The 20,148-nt window shown below is 46.7% G+C and overlaps 1 protein-coding gene across 2 annotated transcripts in view; it reads left to right on the top strand.

Annotated features, from left to right (window-relative positions):
• Positions 1-20,148, top strand: part of LOC119176383 (protein O-mannosyl-transferase Tmtc3) — a 395,223-nt gene that overhangs the window by 282,293 nt on the left and 92,782 nt on the right. For both annotated transcript variants that reach the window (XM_037427640.2, XM_075877560.1), the window contains exon 4: positions 17,093-17,356. In XM_037427640.2, the coding sequence (XP_037283537.2) occupies positions 17,114-17,356 (243 nt within the window). In that variant the 5' untranslated portion in view covers positions 17,093-17,113. The remainder of the gene's footprint in view (positions 1-17,092; positions 17,357-20,148) is intronic.

The raw sequence follows: 20,148 nt of genomic DNA, 5'->3' as shown, positions 1-20,148 counted from the left end.
CTGGAAGCCGCATTTGCGGCGTCTCTCATTTCTTTAGCGAAATGCAGGCGCGCGCACACACACACACACACACACACACACAGATATATATATATATATATATATATATATATATATATATATATATATATATATATATATATATATATATATATATATATATATATATATATATATATATATATATATTGCGAAGCATCAGCCGCTCGTGGCCTTACATGCTCCCACAGAAAACGGTCGCAGCTTCGTTCGTATCACGCTGTTTTTTATGAGATATTTATTCCGTTCAGTGGGCTCACTCCTCGCCTCCTCGAACGCTCTCTAAAAAGGCGTAAATGTTTATTCTTTAAACGCTAAATCATTCTTCAAAAGATTGGCTTCTATTGTGGGCCTCAGCGCCCGATCGTCACAGGCAGCGACCATGGCCGATTCTATGACTACTTACTGTGGCCGTATCCCAGTACACTCCTGAATGTTTTTTTTTTTTCAAACACTGACACACTGATAACAAGTTTCGTAGGTCAGCGAAAACAGAAGCCGCGTATAACGTATATGAATGCGAGCTCCAAAATAAATTTATGGATGCAAGAGCTTTATTTAGGTTTTATAGGTCCTTCTGGTTCCTATCTTGAAGCGTATACCGCTCCCAAGTTGGGACAGAAAGAGCTAGCCTTACGGTCGGTCACTCTACGGGCCCGTTTACTGCCCATTAATGCTCCTCTAATGTGACACGGCGTATATAGTTCTGCATCCGACCGCTCTTCAATGTTGTCCTTGTCGCTGCATAACGCGGAGCAATGCCAGAGCATATGTCTGAGATCTGTGGTGTCGTTGCATTCATCGCATAATGTAGGGGTCGAGAATGCCGCCTAAATCCTGTTAGCTAACTGTGGGTTTGCACAGATGTTTGTGTGTAAAGCTTTAGCCTAATGGCTTGAGCTCTAGTGCGTTTACTGTGCGGAGGGGGGAGACCCTGCGTCCTTGGTTGGACTGCTTGGTTAGCTCGTAGTAAAAGAGGACGTGACTTCTGCAACCTGCAACCCCTGCATCTTCTTGCCTTGTGGCTGCATGGTCGGCACGTTTTCGTGCAGCATTACGGACAGATTCTTTGAGGTATGTGAGAGATATGTTGATTGCTCCCATATAAGTAGGAAACCAGATGATCGTGTGTGGTTGGACCATCTGTCCCTGGAGAATCGCCCGGGCCTGTCTATAGAGAGGACTCCTTTGGCGAATGCTCGGACGACTGCCCTAGGATCACAGTGGATCTTGTACATATATGGGCCTAAAGTGCCAATGCAATGGGTACTTTCTCAGCAATTTCTTCATTTGTAGTGCGCGTCGAAGCCCAGTTGATGACTTCACATTAGCTATTCACAAATACCACTGAGAAGTCTCGTTTATTGAACAGGAAAGTCACGTCGAAACACGAAAGCCACGTCGAAAAGCCACAGGAAAGCATCCTTCAGCCTGATTTTTTAAGCTTTTTTTCTAGCAGGGCTTCAGCTCTGGCTTGCCTTCTGCTCACGTTATGAATGGGGTGAACATTCGCTGCAACAGGCATGACTGATATTCTCACACAGGTAGTTGGAAATTTATTTATGGCTATTAACTGTTTCTATAATTAATTCGTTTGAGAATATTTCTTCCTGATCACGTGATGCAGCCTAATGAACGGTGTCTTTTCTGTGCGCCGGCTATTTATTCCTGTGTATTCTGCATCCCTAGCTGCATGAGTCTCAATTTTAGTACACATAGGTAGCCCAAGACAACGCCTCCTTTATTTCTTTCAATGCCAGTGCAAACGCGTGCATCTCAATGGGAGCCGTCGCTCCACCTTAGTTCAGAGAGTGGACGTAATGCGGTTCTATATGAGGGGTTGCGCTGTTGCGTCACACGGGCGTCCTAGCGCTCTCCCCCGAAGATACAATAGACGTGTTTGCCTCTCCAATATCATACGTCTGCCAGATTTGTTCCTTCGTGCTGCTTCTTTATGGCTCGAGACGATGCCGCCATCACTTCACAAAGCAGCGCATGCAGAAGCGTTGTAGCGATGATTCCCTTTTGGTTACCCGCATAGCTCCACGAATGGCGACACGCTATCTCAAAACACCATATCTTCTACAGAGCCAGCAAGATCGCCTATATTGTGAACACGAGGAACGCAAGAAGCCGCCCCACGAATCTGTACACAACTGAACAAAAATTGACTTCATAGGATTCCGTCATGACGCACTGCATGATGGGTTACCCTCCCCCATAACCTCAAAGCACACGCGAAGGCTAGGCGATAGAAGAGGGCAGAAAAAAACTAGAGGAGAGGGGGGTGAAAAGCTAGATTGGGCGCATATGCCTGGCATTGATAAAATAAAGGAGGCGTCACCCAAGATCCTTGACTACATCCCTTAACAAGGCACTGAGTTTGTCCCTTTCAGATCTCTGCCACTCGTTCTCGGCTGCTACCTATGCGAAGTGACACTGCACAAATGTATTTTGACGACGTTGTCTTCACCAAGCCTTTGTCGGTGATGCATAATTTTTACCAGTGAAGCTAGCTGGTCGTAAAATGTCCATTGTCACCAGAAAACTATCATCATCATGAACGGGAATGTGCCACGAAAATTGGACAAATGCAACTATGCACCACTGGTCCATAAAGCTTGACGAAGACATCAGTTTGTCCAAGAAAAGTGACGGTGGCCCACAGAAGAGACCGAATGGGCACAACGACAAAAATAAAGACAGAGTAAGATGCGCCTGTTGCGCATCTTTCTCTGCGTCCGTTGCGTCGTCTTTCTGTGTTCCGTTAGTAGCCAATATTGCACTATGAATCTATATCAGCGAGCCCGCTTTTCAACCAGTCTGTCGAGAAAGATATATTCTAGGGGAAAAAAAATTTCTTCGCGAGGCGAAATTTGAACCCGCGTACACACCATCCGAAGGTGAGAGGTTAGTAGAGCACAGCCTAACCTTGTGGGGTACAATATAGCACATGGGTGGGAAATGGACGGGAGTGTGATGAGGTTATATGGGAGGGTGACTATAAGAGATAGAGGGAGAGGAGAGAGTGAGGCATACTGCTACGTGCCAGTGGCATCACGGCCAGACAGACGAAGAAGAAGACGGCAAACGCTAGACTGACGAGAGCTGATCGTATCGGCAGCGCTGCTGGCCTAACCAGTAGTAAATAGATTTGCACCTACTCTTTCGAGTCTATATTTCTCCTAATGACGCCATGGAAAGAAAGAGAGAAACAGATAGAATGAAGGGCGAGAAGAAATAGATTGAGAAAAAGAATAAAGAAACAGAAAGAGTAGAGAGCGAGAGAAAAAATAAAGAGAGGAAGCAACGAATACGGAGATAGAAATACATTGAATACAGAGGAAGGAAGATAGAAAAACCGAGCAAAAAATAACTGGAAGGAGAAAAAGAAGTAGGGAGGTGTGGCTGAAGATTATGGAAAGGACACCAGCTCCGCTGCAACCCCAGTCATCGCATCACTAATGCGGAGTTGGCCTTACTTTTTAAAACGCTAATGAACAGAACGCAATTTGAGCTGCAGCTGTCAGTGTGGTCCCGCAGATGCGTTTGCGAAATGTATGCGGCAACGCCAAACAGCGTCACACCTAAAATATGTCGTTGATGTATTTGTCGTGTCGGGGTTTCATGAGCGTTTTCACTCACGTCGTTTTGTCCTCCGCGAGGAAGGGCTGCGCAGTGCAGAGTATGAGCATGGTACGTTATAATAGTTTACGTCATTTGCAGTTTTTGGATCAATGCATCTTCATCGCTCGATATTGCTCAGTAAAGCGGTACAACTTCAATAATCATATGGAGACCATCATGCTGCAGCAGAACCGCTGATTGTCTTTTAGCAACATATCGGAAGTTTTCTTTAAACCATCAATACAGAGAAAGAATATCTTGTCTGTGTCGGCAAGTTACCTTTACAAAATACCAAAATCACTGGTCATGACGTGAGATGATATTTATTCGCGAATAAAACGCGTGAAACGAAAATAGAGGTGACAATGTTGTCTGAAAAATTCTGCGCCGACATTGCGTGACGTTATACATTTTGATAACATTCGCTGCAGGGCGTACACACCTTTTTATTGGTAAAAACGAATCATATTGTTTCTCACTGAGAAATAATATGAAACAAGCCTCTATCTCACTTGAAGCGACATAGAGGTTTGACGTGACAACGCTTGAGTCATTCCATTGAGACAATGTAACCATAATACAAAATATTGCCCCGAAATCCATGACGTCACACTGACGTTCTGGTGTTCGTGCTTCGGAGATAATAATCATAATAATGGTATCATGTGCATTTTACGCGCCAAAACTACTATATAATTGGTAAGCCCGCCATATTGGATTGATTGATATGTGGGGTTTACCGTCTAAAAACCACCATATGATTATGAGAGACGCCGTAGTGGAGGGCACCGGAAATTTCGACCACCTGGGGTTCTTTAACGTACACCCAAATCGGAGCACACGGGCCTACAACGCCGTAATGAAGGGCTCTGGAGTTTTCTACCTCATCGTGTTTAATTTACACTGACATCGCACAGGGCACTGGCTGCTAGCATTTCGTTTCAATCGAAATGTGACCGTCACGGCTGGACTTGAATCCGCGACTTTCGGGTACGTTGCTCTGCCCCATAAACACTGTACCATTTAGGCATTCTGGTGCTTCGAGATACATTTTAAAATATAAATGTAAGACCTTGATTTTTGTATTATACTGAACCTGCAATGGCAAAATTGATGACAATATATGTCTCAAAGAATAAATTATCAGTAGAAACTGATTAAGTGTTTTCACATTAGCGCCCTCTCATGCCGTAATGCACCCTGTTTGTGCCTCTTATCAAGAATGAGCTATGACGAAGCCACAAAACTGTGCCACTTATCGGTCGGAGTCCGGTCGATACAAAGTAGAAACATTACGCCTAGCGTTTCCGTTATGACGATTCTACTGCGTGCAACGTTTCTCGTGTACGTTGTGTGTGTGTGTGTGTTTTTCTTATAATGCCTTCGGAACCAAGCAAACCTTGCCCTTTGTATGCCAAGTTGGGCAATTAATTGCGTGACACTGATTTTTCGTCCCACTTGGGGACGAATACAAAGAATCAGAAGAGAAAAAAATGATGGCGTGTGCGAAGGGTAAGTGGGGAGGCAAGAAGAGGACCATAAATCACCTTCAGCGCACACCCACAAAAAAGAAAGGAAGCTAGTTCAAAAGCAATTTGCTTTGCCCTCCCGCCGTGTCCCTAACTCCATAATGAGAGTTGTTCGTTTCTCCATTCGCAGTTTATAGGCTTTTTTTTTTCGGGGGAGCGGCTCTCCGGGCGCACGCCACGTGAAAGGGTGTCGACACCGAGATAAGCGCCAAAAGAGGACCGCGTGCTCGTAAACACGGAAGAATCGGCCCTCGACGCCAGCCATGCATTTTTGACACGGGTTGATAACGGCCGTGCTCCCACTTTTGCAGCTCGATGTGCATGCCGTTGTCGCCCACCCGCAGGCACAAAGAAACACCTATATGCGCGGTGAAAGGGTGCGAAGAAAAAAATATTCGTCATTTGAAGGCCCACCGCGGGGCGGTTCGCAATGACAAACAAACCCCATTGCAGTGCCTGTTTCTACGTCATAACGACGCTTACATATTTATGGCAACGATTCTGCATCGACTAGCGCTTCTTTTTTTCTCTATCCTTCCCAATTTCTCCTACTAATGCATTCTTTATTGGGTTCTGCGCAGGCGTTCTCTCGTTTTCCCTTCGTGAGGCTGCTGCCGAGCGAAATCCAGGGAACGGCTGGGTGCTCGGCTGCCTGCGCGGGGTCGCCATTACAGTCCTATCACGTCCGTTGACAGGCGCGCGGTGCATGCAGCGCGCCGATGGCGATAATGATTAGAATTCCGCGTGTGACCGTGTTTCTAGGTGGCATGCGACTAGTGTGTTCGCCAAGGGCGTTTCGTGGAAGCAAGAGAGAAGCTCGGGCGAATGGGGTGCTCCTCCGAAAGCGAGAAAAATGAAGCACGCGGCGGCGGTGGCACTGCTTTTCAAATTGCACGCGCTAGGCTGATGCCGCCTCTAGTCTAGCGAGTCTCACTGCCACTGCGCAAGCGCACGCACGGCAGGCCTCGGAATGTAAGACGCGAACGAGCGGCAGCGCAAGAAGCTTCATGATGGCTGCGTATAGCAGCCGTTTTCGCGGGATTCACAAAGAAAGACCGCTCCTTTGATCGCCCCCCTGAGCACGTCTCTAGACGGGACTCGTGCTTTGAATAGTGAACGAGATTTCTTCGCCGAAGGCGGCCTTAAGAGCTTCGCTGTTTTCAAGAAGACTATCGAGGAGGGAATAAAGGGGGCGATGCAGTCGGTGCGCTCCTTTTCTTTCTGTCGCCTGAAATTCTCGCCTTTCTTTGAATGGTTTTTCTGTTTGCTTCCTTTTGCGCCATCTTAAGGTGGGCTCTTATTTATTTCGTACCAAACCGAAATTGAAGCTCTTGAAACATGGAGCATGCCTGAGGGCGTACTTGAGTGTATGTTTGTGATGATAGTGGATTGACGCTCCCCCCCCCCCCCTCCCTCTTCAGCGCTTGTAATGGAACCCTTAATTCTAAACGCCTAAGTGACCCTCCCATGGAGATGCTGAAGCTACTTGGCAAAGTACTGGGAAGCGCCCACTGTTGCAAACTTACTTTAGCATGAAAGAAGGAAGAAATACCATTTTATCTTCTTCTCTGCCGAGCTACTCAAAGTCGCGGCAACTGGGACGACGACGTGGATACGAAAATCCTCTTATCGACAGATTAAGTTTTTGTGAATGCTTTCTCGTTAGCCAGGATAAGTATATATCCTCCCACGCGCGCAAGATTAGAGGAACTACGCCATCCCGCTGCATACGAGGGAGAGGTGCTTTCAGAGGAGAAGCTGGAAGTGAAGTCTGCTCATGGGGTGGCCACGCAAAAGTTGACCTGGGCACGCGCACGCCAGTTCATTCCTGCAGCCTCGCAACACATGTCGTGAGATGGGACGACACGCCAATCGCGCAGCGTGTTTACTCATCCGCGGTGGGCCGCCATGGCAACTCAACTCTTCGCTCACTCTGTCGTTGTTGCGCCAGTTTTTATCAGCTGTGCGGTTCATAATCGTTTTATAGCGTGGCAGCCAGGAACTCTTCTGGGAGTTACGAGGCAGTTCGTAAACAATATGTCGGCGCTTTCCTTCCGTTCGAGTTTTGTTCATAAGAGTGGACGAGCGGGTTTACGCTTATCGGGGCTAATAAGCACCCAAGTACTTTTTTTCTGTTATGAAAATGCACTTAGCTCGTAGGAAGTGGCCATTAAACACGTAATTACCACGTGTTTCTCGTTAATTGGGTAGTGCAGGCCTCCTACCTATTCGATGGTAGTCATCACTCTTCTTGTGCAGTGCATTGTCGAAGGCATACTTTGGAAGGAAAATATTATTGACATGTTTTTTCAATTAGTGTGCTGAAGGAAGTCATCACGCGGCATTCGCGTCGATTCAACAGATGTCATGTTTGTGTTTCCGATCATTACGAATTCTTTATTGGAAAAGATAATCTCAATTTTTCGAGAATATAATGATCTTCGGCATGTAGCTGCAAGATGAAAGTATGCTGCTTGCTTCGACTTTTCTTTGTCTTAGAACGGGCGACAAAAGGGAAGAATATGATTAACGGTAATCAGTTGCTACAAATCCTCTCTTATGTATTACGTCTCCACTGCAGCTTTCCACCCCGCAAGAGCAAAAATGGCCGCTTTGTCACCACCGTGCTACCCGCCACGGTGACACTCGGCTACTGGCCCTCAGGTCGCGGGAGTGAATCCCGACCGCGACAGCCGCATTTTCGATAGAGGTGATAATGCTTGAAGCCCGTGTGCAGGTTGAATTGAAGTGCACACAAAAGAACCCCAGGTGGTCGAAATTTTCAAAGCCTTCCACTTCGGCGTCTCTCATAGTCATATGTTGGTTTAGGTAACGTTAAATCCCGGCAATCATTTCTATTATCACCACCATGATTTTTCGTAGCATCTTAGACACCACCTGTTCTCGCGAGTTTTAGTATTCCGGCCCTTTCTTTCAATAGTTAGTCATTATAGTTTACGCACGGTTAAGCGCAATGTGTGTTGACAGTGTGTCGCACAAATTATTAGTGACTCCACTGACTGTATGACGCTGGCTCGTGCGCTTCCATTAAGACGATTGTTATAGCGCGAAAACAAAACGACGACACAGAGACAAGAAGGACACGAAGGACACGAGCGCTCGTGTCCTTCGTGTCCTTCTTGTCTCTGTGTCGTCGTTCTGTTCTCGCCCTATAACTATCGTCATGCCATACCAACTAGCCCAAGCTGCCACACTTCTAAACTCCCATTGAGGCCATGCGCGAGGTCCAGTTCCTTGTTGCTCGCGCATTAATTTTGTGCATGGTTGTGTGCGCTGAAGACGACAGTTTCACGCACTGAAGTCGTTTCTCCCAATCTATTTCGAACCTACATTTTCGTTTACTTCTTACTTCTAGAGGCGACGCTGAAACACAATGTCCCCTTGCTGTTGCGAGCGGGAGGCTGCATATTGTCGGGCATGTTTTTGATTGAGACAAGCTCTATATATACACGCAATTTATCGGTCATTAGAGTCCATGTCGCCTAGACTTGAAGAAAGAACGACAGAAACTGATACGCAAGAAGCCAATCAATCAGCTAGCACTGAGAGGGAAAGTACAGGAATTCAGAGTGTCGCTTCAGAAAAGGTACTCGGATCTTAGTGAGGCAACCAACCTTAGCGTAGATACGATGAATGATAATCTGACGAGTATTATTACGGAGTGTGCAGTGGAAGTTGGAGGCAGGGTAGTTAGACAGGACACTGGCAAGCTTTCCCAGGAAACGAAGAACCTAATTAAGAAGCGTCAGATCATGAAAGTGTCAAGTACAACAGACAAAATAGAACTGGCAGAGCTTTCGAAGTTGATTAATAGACGTAAGGTATGCGATGTAAGAAGGTATAACATGGAGAGAATTGAACACTCTCTGAAAAACGGAGGAAGTGTCAAAGCATTGAAGAGGAAACTTGGGATAGGCAAAAGTCGGATGTATGCACTAAGGGACAAAGAAGGCAAAATAACTACCAATATGGATAGGATAGTTAAAATAGCGGAGGAGTTTTACAGAGATCTGTACAGTAGCCGAGACAACCATGACCTTAATACTATAAGAACTAGCAGTAACCCAGATTACACTCCACCAGTAATGATAGAAGAAGTCAGAAAAGCTTTGGAGAGCATGCAAAGGGGCAAAGCTGCTGGTGAGGATCAGGTAACATCAGATCTGCTGAAAGATGGAGGACAGATTCTGTTAGAAAAACTAGCCACCCTGTTTACGAGGTGTCTCCTGACGGGAAGAGTACCAGAGTCTTAGAAGAACGCTAACATCATCTTAATACATAAGAAAGGAGATGACAAGGGCTTGAAGAATTACCGGCTGATCAGCTTGCTCTCTGTAGTATACAAGCTATTTACAAAGGTAATTGCTAACAGAGTAAAGAAAACATTAGAATTCAATCAACCAAAGGAACAAGCAGGATTTCGAACAGGCTACTCAACAATTGACCACATTCATACTATCAATCAGGTAATAGAGAAATGCTCAGAGTATAACCAACCACTATACATAGCCTTCATAGATTACGAGAAGGCGTTTGATTCAGTAGAAATATCAGCCGTCATGCAAACACTGCGGAATCAGAGCGCAGATGAAGTATATATAAACATTCTGGAAGAAATCTGCAGGGGATCAACTGCTACCATAGTGCTTCATAAAGAAAGCAACAGAATACCAATCAAGAAGGGTGTAAGGCAGGGGGACACAATTCCCCCAATGCTATTTACCGCGTGCTTACAGGAGGTTTTCAGAAGCCTAGAATGGGAACAGTTAGGGATAAGAGTCAATAGAGAATACCTTAGTAACCTGCGCTTCGCCGATGACATTGCATTGCTGAGTAACTCGGGGGACGAATTGCAACTCATGATTACGGAGTTAGACAAGGAGAGCAGAAAGGTGGGTCTTAAAATTAATCTGCAGAAAACGAAAGTAATGTACAACAACCTCGGCAAGGAGCAGCGCTTCGAGATAGGTAATAGTGCACTTGAAGTTGTAAAAGACTATGTCTACTTAGGGCAGGTAATTACTGCAGAGCCGAACCACGAGATTGAAGTAACTAGAAGAATAAGAATGGGGCGGAGCACATTTGGCAAGCACTCTCAAATTATGACAGGTGGATTGCCACTATCCCTCAAGAGAAATGTATATAACAGCTGTATCTTGCCGGTACTTAGCTATGGAGCAGAAACCTGGAGACTTACAAAGAGGGTTCAGCTTAATTTGAGGACAACGCATTGAGCAATGGAAAGAAAAATGGTAGGTGTAACCTTAAAAGACAAGAAGACAGCAGAGTGGATTAGGGAACAAACGGGGGTTAAGGACATCATAGCTGAAATCAAGAAGAAGAAATGGACATGGGCAGGGCATGTAGCGCGTAGACAGGATAACCGCTGGTCATTAAGGGTAACTGACTGGATTCCCAGAGAAGGGAAGCGAGTCAGGGGGAGACAGAAGGTTAGGTGGGCAGATGAGATTAAGAAGTTTGCGGGTATAAATTGGCAGCAGCAAGCACAGGTCCGGATTGACTGGCGGAACATGGGAGAGGCCTTTGTCCTGCAGTGGACGTAGTCAGGCTGCTGCTGCTGCTGCTGCTGCTGCTGCTGCTGATGATGATGATGATGATGATGATGATGATGATGATGATGATGATGATGATGATGATGATGATGAGAGTCCATGTTTCTTAAAGTGTCTGAAAATACAAAAAAAAGACGAGCGCATTAATTTCTCTTGGCTTTTGGGCCCGCCACGGCAATCTAGGGGTTATAGTGCTCGACCCGTAAGTCGTGGAATTGAATCCCTGCCACGGCTGCCGCATTTTTCGATGAAGGCAAAAAACTGGGCTGGGTGAAGCTTGTGTATTTAAGCTCCACTTACGTTAAACCTGGGGAGAGGTGCGAAGAATGCAGAATACAGAGGGATAGCGAAAACAGGCCTTCTGCGATAGGACAGGCCTCTTGTGATGGTCCTCCTGTGAGGCCAAAGGTTTTCGCGCAGAAAGGAGTCACCATGAAAACCGGACTAAGATGTCCCTCTAACAACAAGAGAGTGCAATACCATTCCTGCATGGGCATGTTCGTCGTTGGAGGTAACTTGCAAAACAGTTGGGTTGAGATAAAAATATTAGAATAAACACATCTGTTGTACGTGGGTTTTTCATGTACAAAAACAACTGGCATTATATGCTCTAAATATACTAAAGGACCTTGGAGGCACGATCCTTTTTTTTTTGTGGTTTTACATATTTTGCTTTGATAATTATTGGGAAAAAAAGAAAGAAAAGAATGCCATGCGAGCGAGCAATCTGAAAAAAAAAAGAACAGGGAAGGCAAAAAAGAGGTAAAAGAAAATAAGTCAGAAAAAAATAAAATAACGAATAAAGAACACAAAAATATGTTCCAAAAGCACTTTGACTTGAGCGCGTTGGTACATAGTTGGATAGGCTTCTGCGCGATTTAGACGAAGACCATAGGAGACACACAGAACACAGACATCACAAAAATATGATGAGAATTGAAAACTGAGTGAAAAAAGACCACAAAAAATACGTATACATATAAAAATACCCCTCCAACATAAAAAGTGGGAAAAGAAAAAGAGAGAGAAGATGTGGAATAATTTGATTGTACAATATGTATGTATAAGTATGCATACAAGATGTGTAAGTGTTGCTGTGTACATGTTGACGCATATATGAGAACATATATAGGTATATGTGTGTAGCTGCATTCATGTTTATGTAAGCGTATATAAACATGGAGAGAATTTGGGGGGTATGTATGAGAGAGGACGAGAGCAGCGGAAAATATGAAAAAAGGAGAAAACTCAAGAAATCAGGAAGCCCAAGCCCAGACGGTGATACGCAATAAAGTATAGAGCGATGGACATGGACGGAAAAAACAAGAAAGATGAATGGTTCAGCATAAGATATGGAAGATTGAAACCAAGGTCAAGAAAAAAACTAGCAAAAAATGTATTAGGCCAAGACTTAGTTAGTCAAGGTTGAGCCTGAAGGGACTTTCAAAAGGGAAAATATGAAGTAATAAGCGCAGTTCCGTTACTGCCTCTCTCAAACGAGGGCACCACCACAATTCTGCGCAGGGGATGGGGGAATGGAAATTAAAGGGACAAGAGGAAACAGGCAAGAAAAAGGTAGGGGGGGGGAAAGGCGCATTCGATCTGCCAGACGCGCGCGCGAAGAAGACCCGAATGCCACACGCAGTCGACTGAGAATACCACCAAAAAGGCCGGGGGTACAGTGATGTACACATTTTAACACGGGTAAGGAGAGAACTCACGAAGTGCAGCCGGTTCGTCCAGGGAGAGGCTAAACTGATGAGCCGTGGACTCGAAGGCGAGCAGGGGCACAACACAAAAATTGTGCTCGTGGGAACTGGAAGGGCCCTGAGCGCCATTCGAAGTCCCTAATCAAGACCAGTCCACATGTCATTTCTGGTCTTGACGTCAAGTTCCTGCGAGGTCGAGGAAGCGGGCTCAGTCATCGTGTTTCTGGGGACGGCGACATGAAAAAGCACGCTGTGTCTGCGCCACCGTCCAGCGCTTTTGGACGACGGTAGGGGCTGGCTGAGTTGTGCATCAGGGCGAGGCCGTCATCGTTGTAGTGGGGACGACGGGCGCACTCGTTGTAGGACGAGGGGTGGCCACCGAGGTCGTATCGCCGGTGCCGACGAGCGCATCTCGGAAAGAGCGTCCCTTGAGGATGTAAGCGCTGCTGCCAGGGGTCCTAGCGTGCTCCAGGGCTTGGCGGTCAGTCACGGTGCCATTGGTTGATGCCATGATTACCACGACCCAGCGATGAAGCGGCAAGCTGGACAGCATGGCTCGGTTGCAGGATGTTTCCCGCGATAGTTTATGCAGCGAGGGTGTCCTTCCCATGATCCTGGGGCGTGCTTGATGCCGCAGCGCAGGCACCGTTCGTCCCGATAACAGGTGGCGGTTGTGTGCCCGAAGCGGCCACAACGGGAGCACTGCAGGGGCCGGGGCTGGCGGGGTCGAACTGGGCGCCTTTGCTTGTAAAGCAGTATATCTGGTGGGACGGTAGTCCCAGCAAAGGTGAGGGTGAGACAGTTGCCTCTGCGTACACCGGACACGAGGGGCACTGGCGAAGTAATGTTGTCAGCGAGGTCCTCGAAGGGGATTGTTGGGTCCACTCTAAATACCACGCCAACACAGGTGTTCAGGTCGAGTTGTTTGTCTCGAACCTTTGTCTCTCAGATCGTCCCAACCTGGAGTAGTGTGGTCAGATCGGCGGTAGGGTGGTTGCCGCCAGCAACGAGGTTGCGCCGGAAATTCAGCCGCACTCGCTGGGTAGCTGGGAAGCACGAAAGGAAGGCGGCGATCGCATCCCTCAATGCAACCAGGAAGTTGGCCTTCTTCCCGACGGGCTGAAAGACGATGGTGGCCGCACATTAACTCGGAGGTAGGTCGCCAATGACGTGAGGACCATCGGAACGCGGAGACGTGCTTGGGGGCACGCTGCGCGCACTGGGGACGGACGCCATTTGCTCGGCGGACGCAGTAGTTGAAGGACGAGATGAGGAGGTGTTACTGCCAGGGGGGTATCTCTCACAGAAAGCCACGGCCGTGGCAGGAGACGAGGAAGCTCCGGTCTGCGCCTTCGCTTTGCTCGAAGCCGGGGATATTGTGCCAGTGTGATGGCTGCTGGCCTTCTGGGGCTGGGTTTTCTTGGAGCGTGCCGGCTTGGATTGTGCCTGCTGCTGCTGTGTTGGCAACGATGATTATGCCGAGGCTGCCACGACGGCATCCTGCTGCGGTCTGAATACCTATTTGTGTATTGTGTTATAGCGTTTTGTACAATATGTCGTGGTGTTCTTCGCTTATTTCCTTGGAGGTGATTAGCAAGGGTGGTAGTGCTCTCTCCTTTACTTTTTTTCTTAATTTCTTTCTCTGTCTCTCTTTTCTTCTTCAATATTACAATTTGACACGTGTCATATTCATTTTTTTAATTCAGTAGCCTGCAATACTTTCGTGCAACAGGCAAATGATTCTTTGTTGTTTTATGTTTATCATTTGGAAATAAATTTTGCCCACACAAACCTGTCAGATATTCACTCTTAGTTTACGCACACGCTGCGAATCTTTGTTTGACTACGCACAAGAAATATGTCTCAGTGGCACTACGTTGTAGGTGAAGATCCATTTCATATACATACGGGGTGGCTGCGGCGTGGTTTCGCAGTGCGAGCAGGCGGTATTTTCTATGAAGAAACTCACTAGCAGATGCTGACAGCGTCGGCGATGTCTCTTGCACTCTCATTCTTTTCGAGCTGGTAGTTGAGCGTTCAGCGCAGTAAGAGCGTTTCCATAGTCAACGCGCGCTCCATTTGCTCTCTCGCCACACAGCTACACCTTATAAGCTGATCCGCCCCGAAAACGCCCGACGCCCGAGTGCTTAGATTTAGGTGCACGTTAAAGAAACCCAGGTGGATGGAATTTCTGGAGCACTTCACTACGACGTCTCTCATTACCATATTGTGGTGTTTGGACATTGAACCCCAACGATCATCATTAATCTCTTGACGTTTCTCGTCTTCCTGGCGCACTTCGTATCGTAAGAACAGTGATTTACGTGACGTCATTAGGATAGATACTCTCGATTGGCTCATATTCGTGGAATGTCAGTCGTGAATTGTCCCCTACCCTGTAGCTGTGACTTGCAGTGGCCCACTTTTTCTTTCTCGTCTCGCTTGACTATCATGCGCGATTAACTATTTCGCTTCAATTTGTGCATTTTTGACTGCACAAGTTCAGATAACAGCATGTAGCCGAGAAGCACAAAATCCTGATTGGCATTACACACGCGCTATTAATAATTCAGTGGGGAGAAGGAGATACAGAGAGGTAATGAAAGCGGGAAAGAAACAACTACATTGCCTTCAACGCGGGGTGGCTAGGGGCCCTTTAAAACACTTACGTGGATTTCACACTCTCAAAACATATCTGTTTATGAATGGAATACCCTTAAGCCAGGAACGTGTGACTCTAGTTTCTCCCCACCACTCTATCTCAACGCCTTTTTCATTTTTTGTACCTTCACATCTCTAATTGGAGTGACCGACAGTGCGGCACGCGAGCTTTGCGGCACCGAAGACATCGATCATATGCTATGCGGTTTCCCTCGATTTGCCTCCGAAAGAAGAAAACTCTCTGGCGTGTTGCGACAATTAGACTGTTCGGCCACGCTCTGTGCTGCTGAACCACCGTTCTTGTCTTTCGTCGGCTCACAAGGCAGTCAAAGACCTCTAGCGCTTTTTGAGGACTATGGGCCTATGTAAACGCCTTCGACATTTGTATAGTGCCACCGCTGCATACGCATCAGCCAATTTACTGACGGTTTTTTGTCTCTCTCTCTCCTCTTTATACTCCTATTTTCCCAGCCTAGGGTAGCCAACCCGGCCACTGCCTGGTTAACCTTCATGCCTTCTTTCTTGTTCTTCTTCCTTCTCTCCTCACAGCTAGTTGTTTTTCCTCCGCAAATGACATATCACTCACATATAGGCTCCTGTAAATTAATTTCCCGTGTTTGCTGTATCATATACCCCGCTCTGAAGGTGATATTAGCATGATTCTCTCTTAGTATACGTGCGATGTCTGATTCCAGTAATGAGAACCCATGGGCGCGGCGTTTAGTCATGCATCATCCGTCACACATGAAACCAACAGATAATGACTCGTGCGCTCGAATCGTTACCTTGAAACTTAAATGCCTATATTTATTTACTTTGTTTTTATATGGGGCATTTTATGCTTCCTACATCGCACAAGATGACGCTCTTTGATGACAAATTTTTTCTTCTCTGATGTCGTGCTAGTCTGTGTGAATGGACCTAATTTTGCCCTGAGCGCAATCACTACCCACTTTAACTCCCCGTATTTGCGAACACCACACGCTGCGGCCGTGTCATATTTAGCTACATTGTGTGTTTGCAACCATTGGTGGTAGTACTGATGTGGACATGTGCCATGTGAAAGCATTCGGAAAACTAGAGAGAGAACGACAGAGGAGGAAGCAAGGAAAGGCAGTGAAGGCAACCAGATGCACATCTCGTTTGCCACCCTGCGCTAGCAAAATGAATGAAGGGGTGCAGAGATACACAGAAGAAGAAAGGAGGGATGAACAGAATCATGGGCACACTCTAGGAAGCTTATCCAGTCTACAGGTGGTCACATAGATCTGTTGACTTTTCGTATTTCAGTAGCGCTTTCGTTGCCTCCTTGGCACTCGATGCGCGCGTTCATAGCCTTGAAATCTTGTTTACAGTAAATATTTTCCAGTCCAACTGGTTCCAAAAGCATCTGGAGCAGGCACCACTGTGTGTCATAGCGAGCGCAGCTGCACAGGGCGTGTTTTCAATTTCCTGTTCGCAAATGTACCGCTCCAATGCGACGCTGTTATACCTCATTTGGTTGGGTGTTGCATACACCAAGGCGTGCTCGTTTCCCATCACTATCGCAGACAACTTTACATGCGACACATGCTAAACCAAAAAGACAATTTGGAAAACTATACTATTCACCTAAATTCACGATATGATTAATTATCGGGAAAACCTAACCACGTGATACGATTCACACATTATAAAAATGGCAAAACAGAAATAATTTTGAATGAAAAGCCTCGCATCGTGTGGGAGACAATCTCGTAGCCCTCTCACTATGCTATTAGTAGTCTATCAAGAGAGAAACGGCGCCAACTCAGACACCCCGACGAGGAGGACGATGAACTTGGTACACATTTCTCCTCCCTGCATGCCCTCAGTGCGTACTAGTTTACATGACGTTGAACCTTTCTGTGGCGTTCAGTGGCCTAAAACGCGTCCTACGCTTTTGTGGTCCCAGACAGCTGGAGGCGCGGCCGGCATGCTGCAGCCATGGTGCAAACGGCGGCCTGGCGCCTGGAGCCCGTGCGCCAGCCGCCGGTCTCCGCGGGCCGCGCACGCTGTCCTGGTGGCGGCGGCCGCCTGCTCGGCGTACGCCTCGTCGCTCGGTGTCGGACTCGTGTTCGACGACCTCGCGGCGATCAAAGCCAACCGGGACCTCAGACAGAGCACGCCCATCGCCAACCTATTCTTCAACGACTTCTGGGGGACCCCGCTTCGGAAGGTGAGTCGACTCATTCGATGCGGCAGTGGGAGCAGTCTTTATGCGATATATTTTGTTTTGTGTTTCTGCTTTTTCTGTTCTTCTGTTTTCCCACAAGTTGTTTTAAAATGCTTGCGATCACGCTGACGTCAGAATTGCTCCGCCAAGTGACTACCTCGATTACACGATCACCGGGTGTCTACTCAAATCACCGTGAGGCACATGCGACAAACCAGTTTCAGGTTTACAGAAAAAGTGAGCTTTGTTTTCAAAAAAAAAGGGGGGGGGGTGGCAGTGGCTGGTAGCCATGCTCGGCGTAGATCACCTTTTGAAAACTTTTTTATTTATTTATTGTGGATCTTCGAGAAATCTGTTCCGAATAACGTGCTATTTGGACTCACCTGCCTGCGAGCGAGCTGTCGTTGCCACGATCGACAGCCTTGTCTGAGCTAAGTAGTCTCCACTTCGTCAATATCCCCTCCTTCTCCCACCTTCCAAAAAAAAGGGCGTATAGAGCGATGATGTCGGCAAAAGCATATGTATAGAGCCATTACTACCCCCGTGTGCTTATGTGACGTAAGATATAAATTATAAAGTGTATATACTATGAATAAATATTGATATTCAAAGTTTTGTTTGCTTCTTTGTCTGTCGCAACGATGTTCGTAGCAAATGCCGAGAGCGATTCCAATTTAGTATCGCTTCCACTAAAGCACTGGAAAGGCTCCACGGATTATCGAGAGGATACATATAGCGGCGTTTAAAAACTTAAACCTACGAAGGCGATGGAAAATGGCGTGTTCCTCAGCCATGGCCTCTCAGAGCCGGTTATGGTGTCAGGGATAGGAAAACGCGGAGTGGCGCTCCGACTCAAAAATGTATACACCGGAAGGGCGAAACGAGGCAGAAGCCAACAAAATGCGCTCTAGGGAGAGCGCTGTGTGCATCAGCGATGCACGATGGCTCTTGGCCGAACTGCATTCAATTCCGAAACTCGTGCATGATGTATCACTCCGCTGCCTCGCGCATCTCCCGACGAAAGTTGGCTCTTCCAAAGCAACGCAGCGCCTCTATGCATTTTTAATGAGACGCATCGCTCCCACTCGCCGTTTCCTCTGTGGCTCCCATCACTTCTCCAGCATTCGCCGTTGCTGATTTTAGTTTTTGTCTTTCGATTTTTTTTTTTTGCCGTGGTCCTTCCTACTCGGGGTCAGGGAAGCGTTTATCTTTTCTCTAGTTCTTATTCATCGTTATCTTTGCTTTAGTTCCTTGACGTTAGCTATTCGTCCATACTGAATTGACAGGAAATGCACGCTGCACTGTGCCGCAAAACAAAAAAAGAGGGGGGAGGGGGGAGACATTTGGCCATACGCCCCGTCAATTTGTTCGCTGTCATCGTTAGCACACCGCGTGCATGCATTCGTTTCGGGAGAATTCGTGGTGACTGCTGATGGTAGGTGCACTTCGGAGTCCCTGCATTTGAAAGAAACGAGTATATCAACCTCATATGTAAAAACTTAGGACTGGTAAGATAGGCTAATGTACTAGGTTGCACGGCGTACAGAAGGGCTAGTTATTCGATCGCACTTCTCAGCTGCTCCTCTCATTTTTATTTTGCACATGAATGCTTTTTCGACGGACGATAATGACCATATTATTTGCGCTCCTTCGAAATCCGCGCAGCCATCAAAAAATCCATGAGCTATAACCGGCATGGAGACGTAGCGGCTGTCACGTAGCGCTTCGGCGCGATCGCTCACAGTTTTCGTTCCTAGGCGCGGCGGCTACATTTCTATGAAGGCGAAGGCAAAAACTATCGTATATCTATATAAAGGGGTACGGTAAGAAGCCCCAGGTGGTCCAAGTTGTTCCAGAACGATGCGCTACGTTATCTCTCACATATATCTTGTCTTTCACTGTGACGTCAGACTATGGTCTATTGTTTTATTAATCGTGGAGAGGATGGTGCACTGAGCTTTGTGCTATTCAAACTCGTGCTGTCTGCTATAGCTCACACCTATCAAGCACAATTAGGCTATAAATGTGCACAGCTGACATCTGCGCTTGGGTGTCAACAGCAACATGCCTCCAGCTGCGAGCGAGAAGCCAGAGATCTGGCACTCAAGCAGCCTTTTGGATTTATATTCAATTCCCACAAATGTCTTGTGAGGAACTGTGCACATGTGGCGTTTCCGCGTGAACCCATAACAGACTACAGCGTAATAACTAATGACCACATGTTAGAGTATATTACATAATATAGTGTTCTAGGCGTCGTAATTGACAGGGACAGATATCATAAAGCGCTCGTGTATTTTGCATAAAGTGGTAAAGGTAACTGTCGCCTTTTTAAATTATGCATTCTAAAGGCCCAGAAAATGTCCTCAATTGCTATGCTATACAACACAGCCTGCTTTTTCTTGGTTTCATGCGGTACAGGTTACAAGAGCTAAATTAACCGAAACAATTAAAACAATTTTACGCATGATACAGTGTTTAACCTCAGATACTCAAAACTTGTCTAACATGCATGAACATTGACACTACGGAAATCACTAGAGACGACCTTGTCAATGTTGAAGCACTCGGCACAGGTCCTGGTTCTCGGCTACTACTTAGCTTCTCTGTCTGCAGACAGACCACGTCACGTACCTCTTTCTTCTTAAAGGGTAACTCCAGTGCATTTTCATTCATACTGAGATAATGCTATTTTCTTGCTAATGCTTTTTCAGGACTGTATTGACAGTCCTGAAAAAGCTAGGGTGCTTTTATTTGCCCAGGAACTCGTCAATTATTTCGATTAAGCAAGAAAC

This window comes from Rhipicephalus microplus, chromosome X (assembly GCF_043290135.1).
Source record: "Rhipicephalus microplus isolate Deutch F79 chromosome X, USDA_Rmic, whole genome shotgun sequence".
Classification (NCBI taxonomy): domain Eukaryota; kingdom Metazoa; phylum Arthropoda; class Arachnida; order Ixodida; family Ixodidae; genus Rhipicephalus; species Rhipicephalus microplus.
Note: the sequence above shows the minus strand (reverse complement) of the source record. Positions and strands in the feature narration are given on the sequence as shown.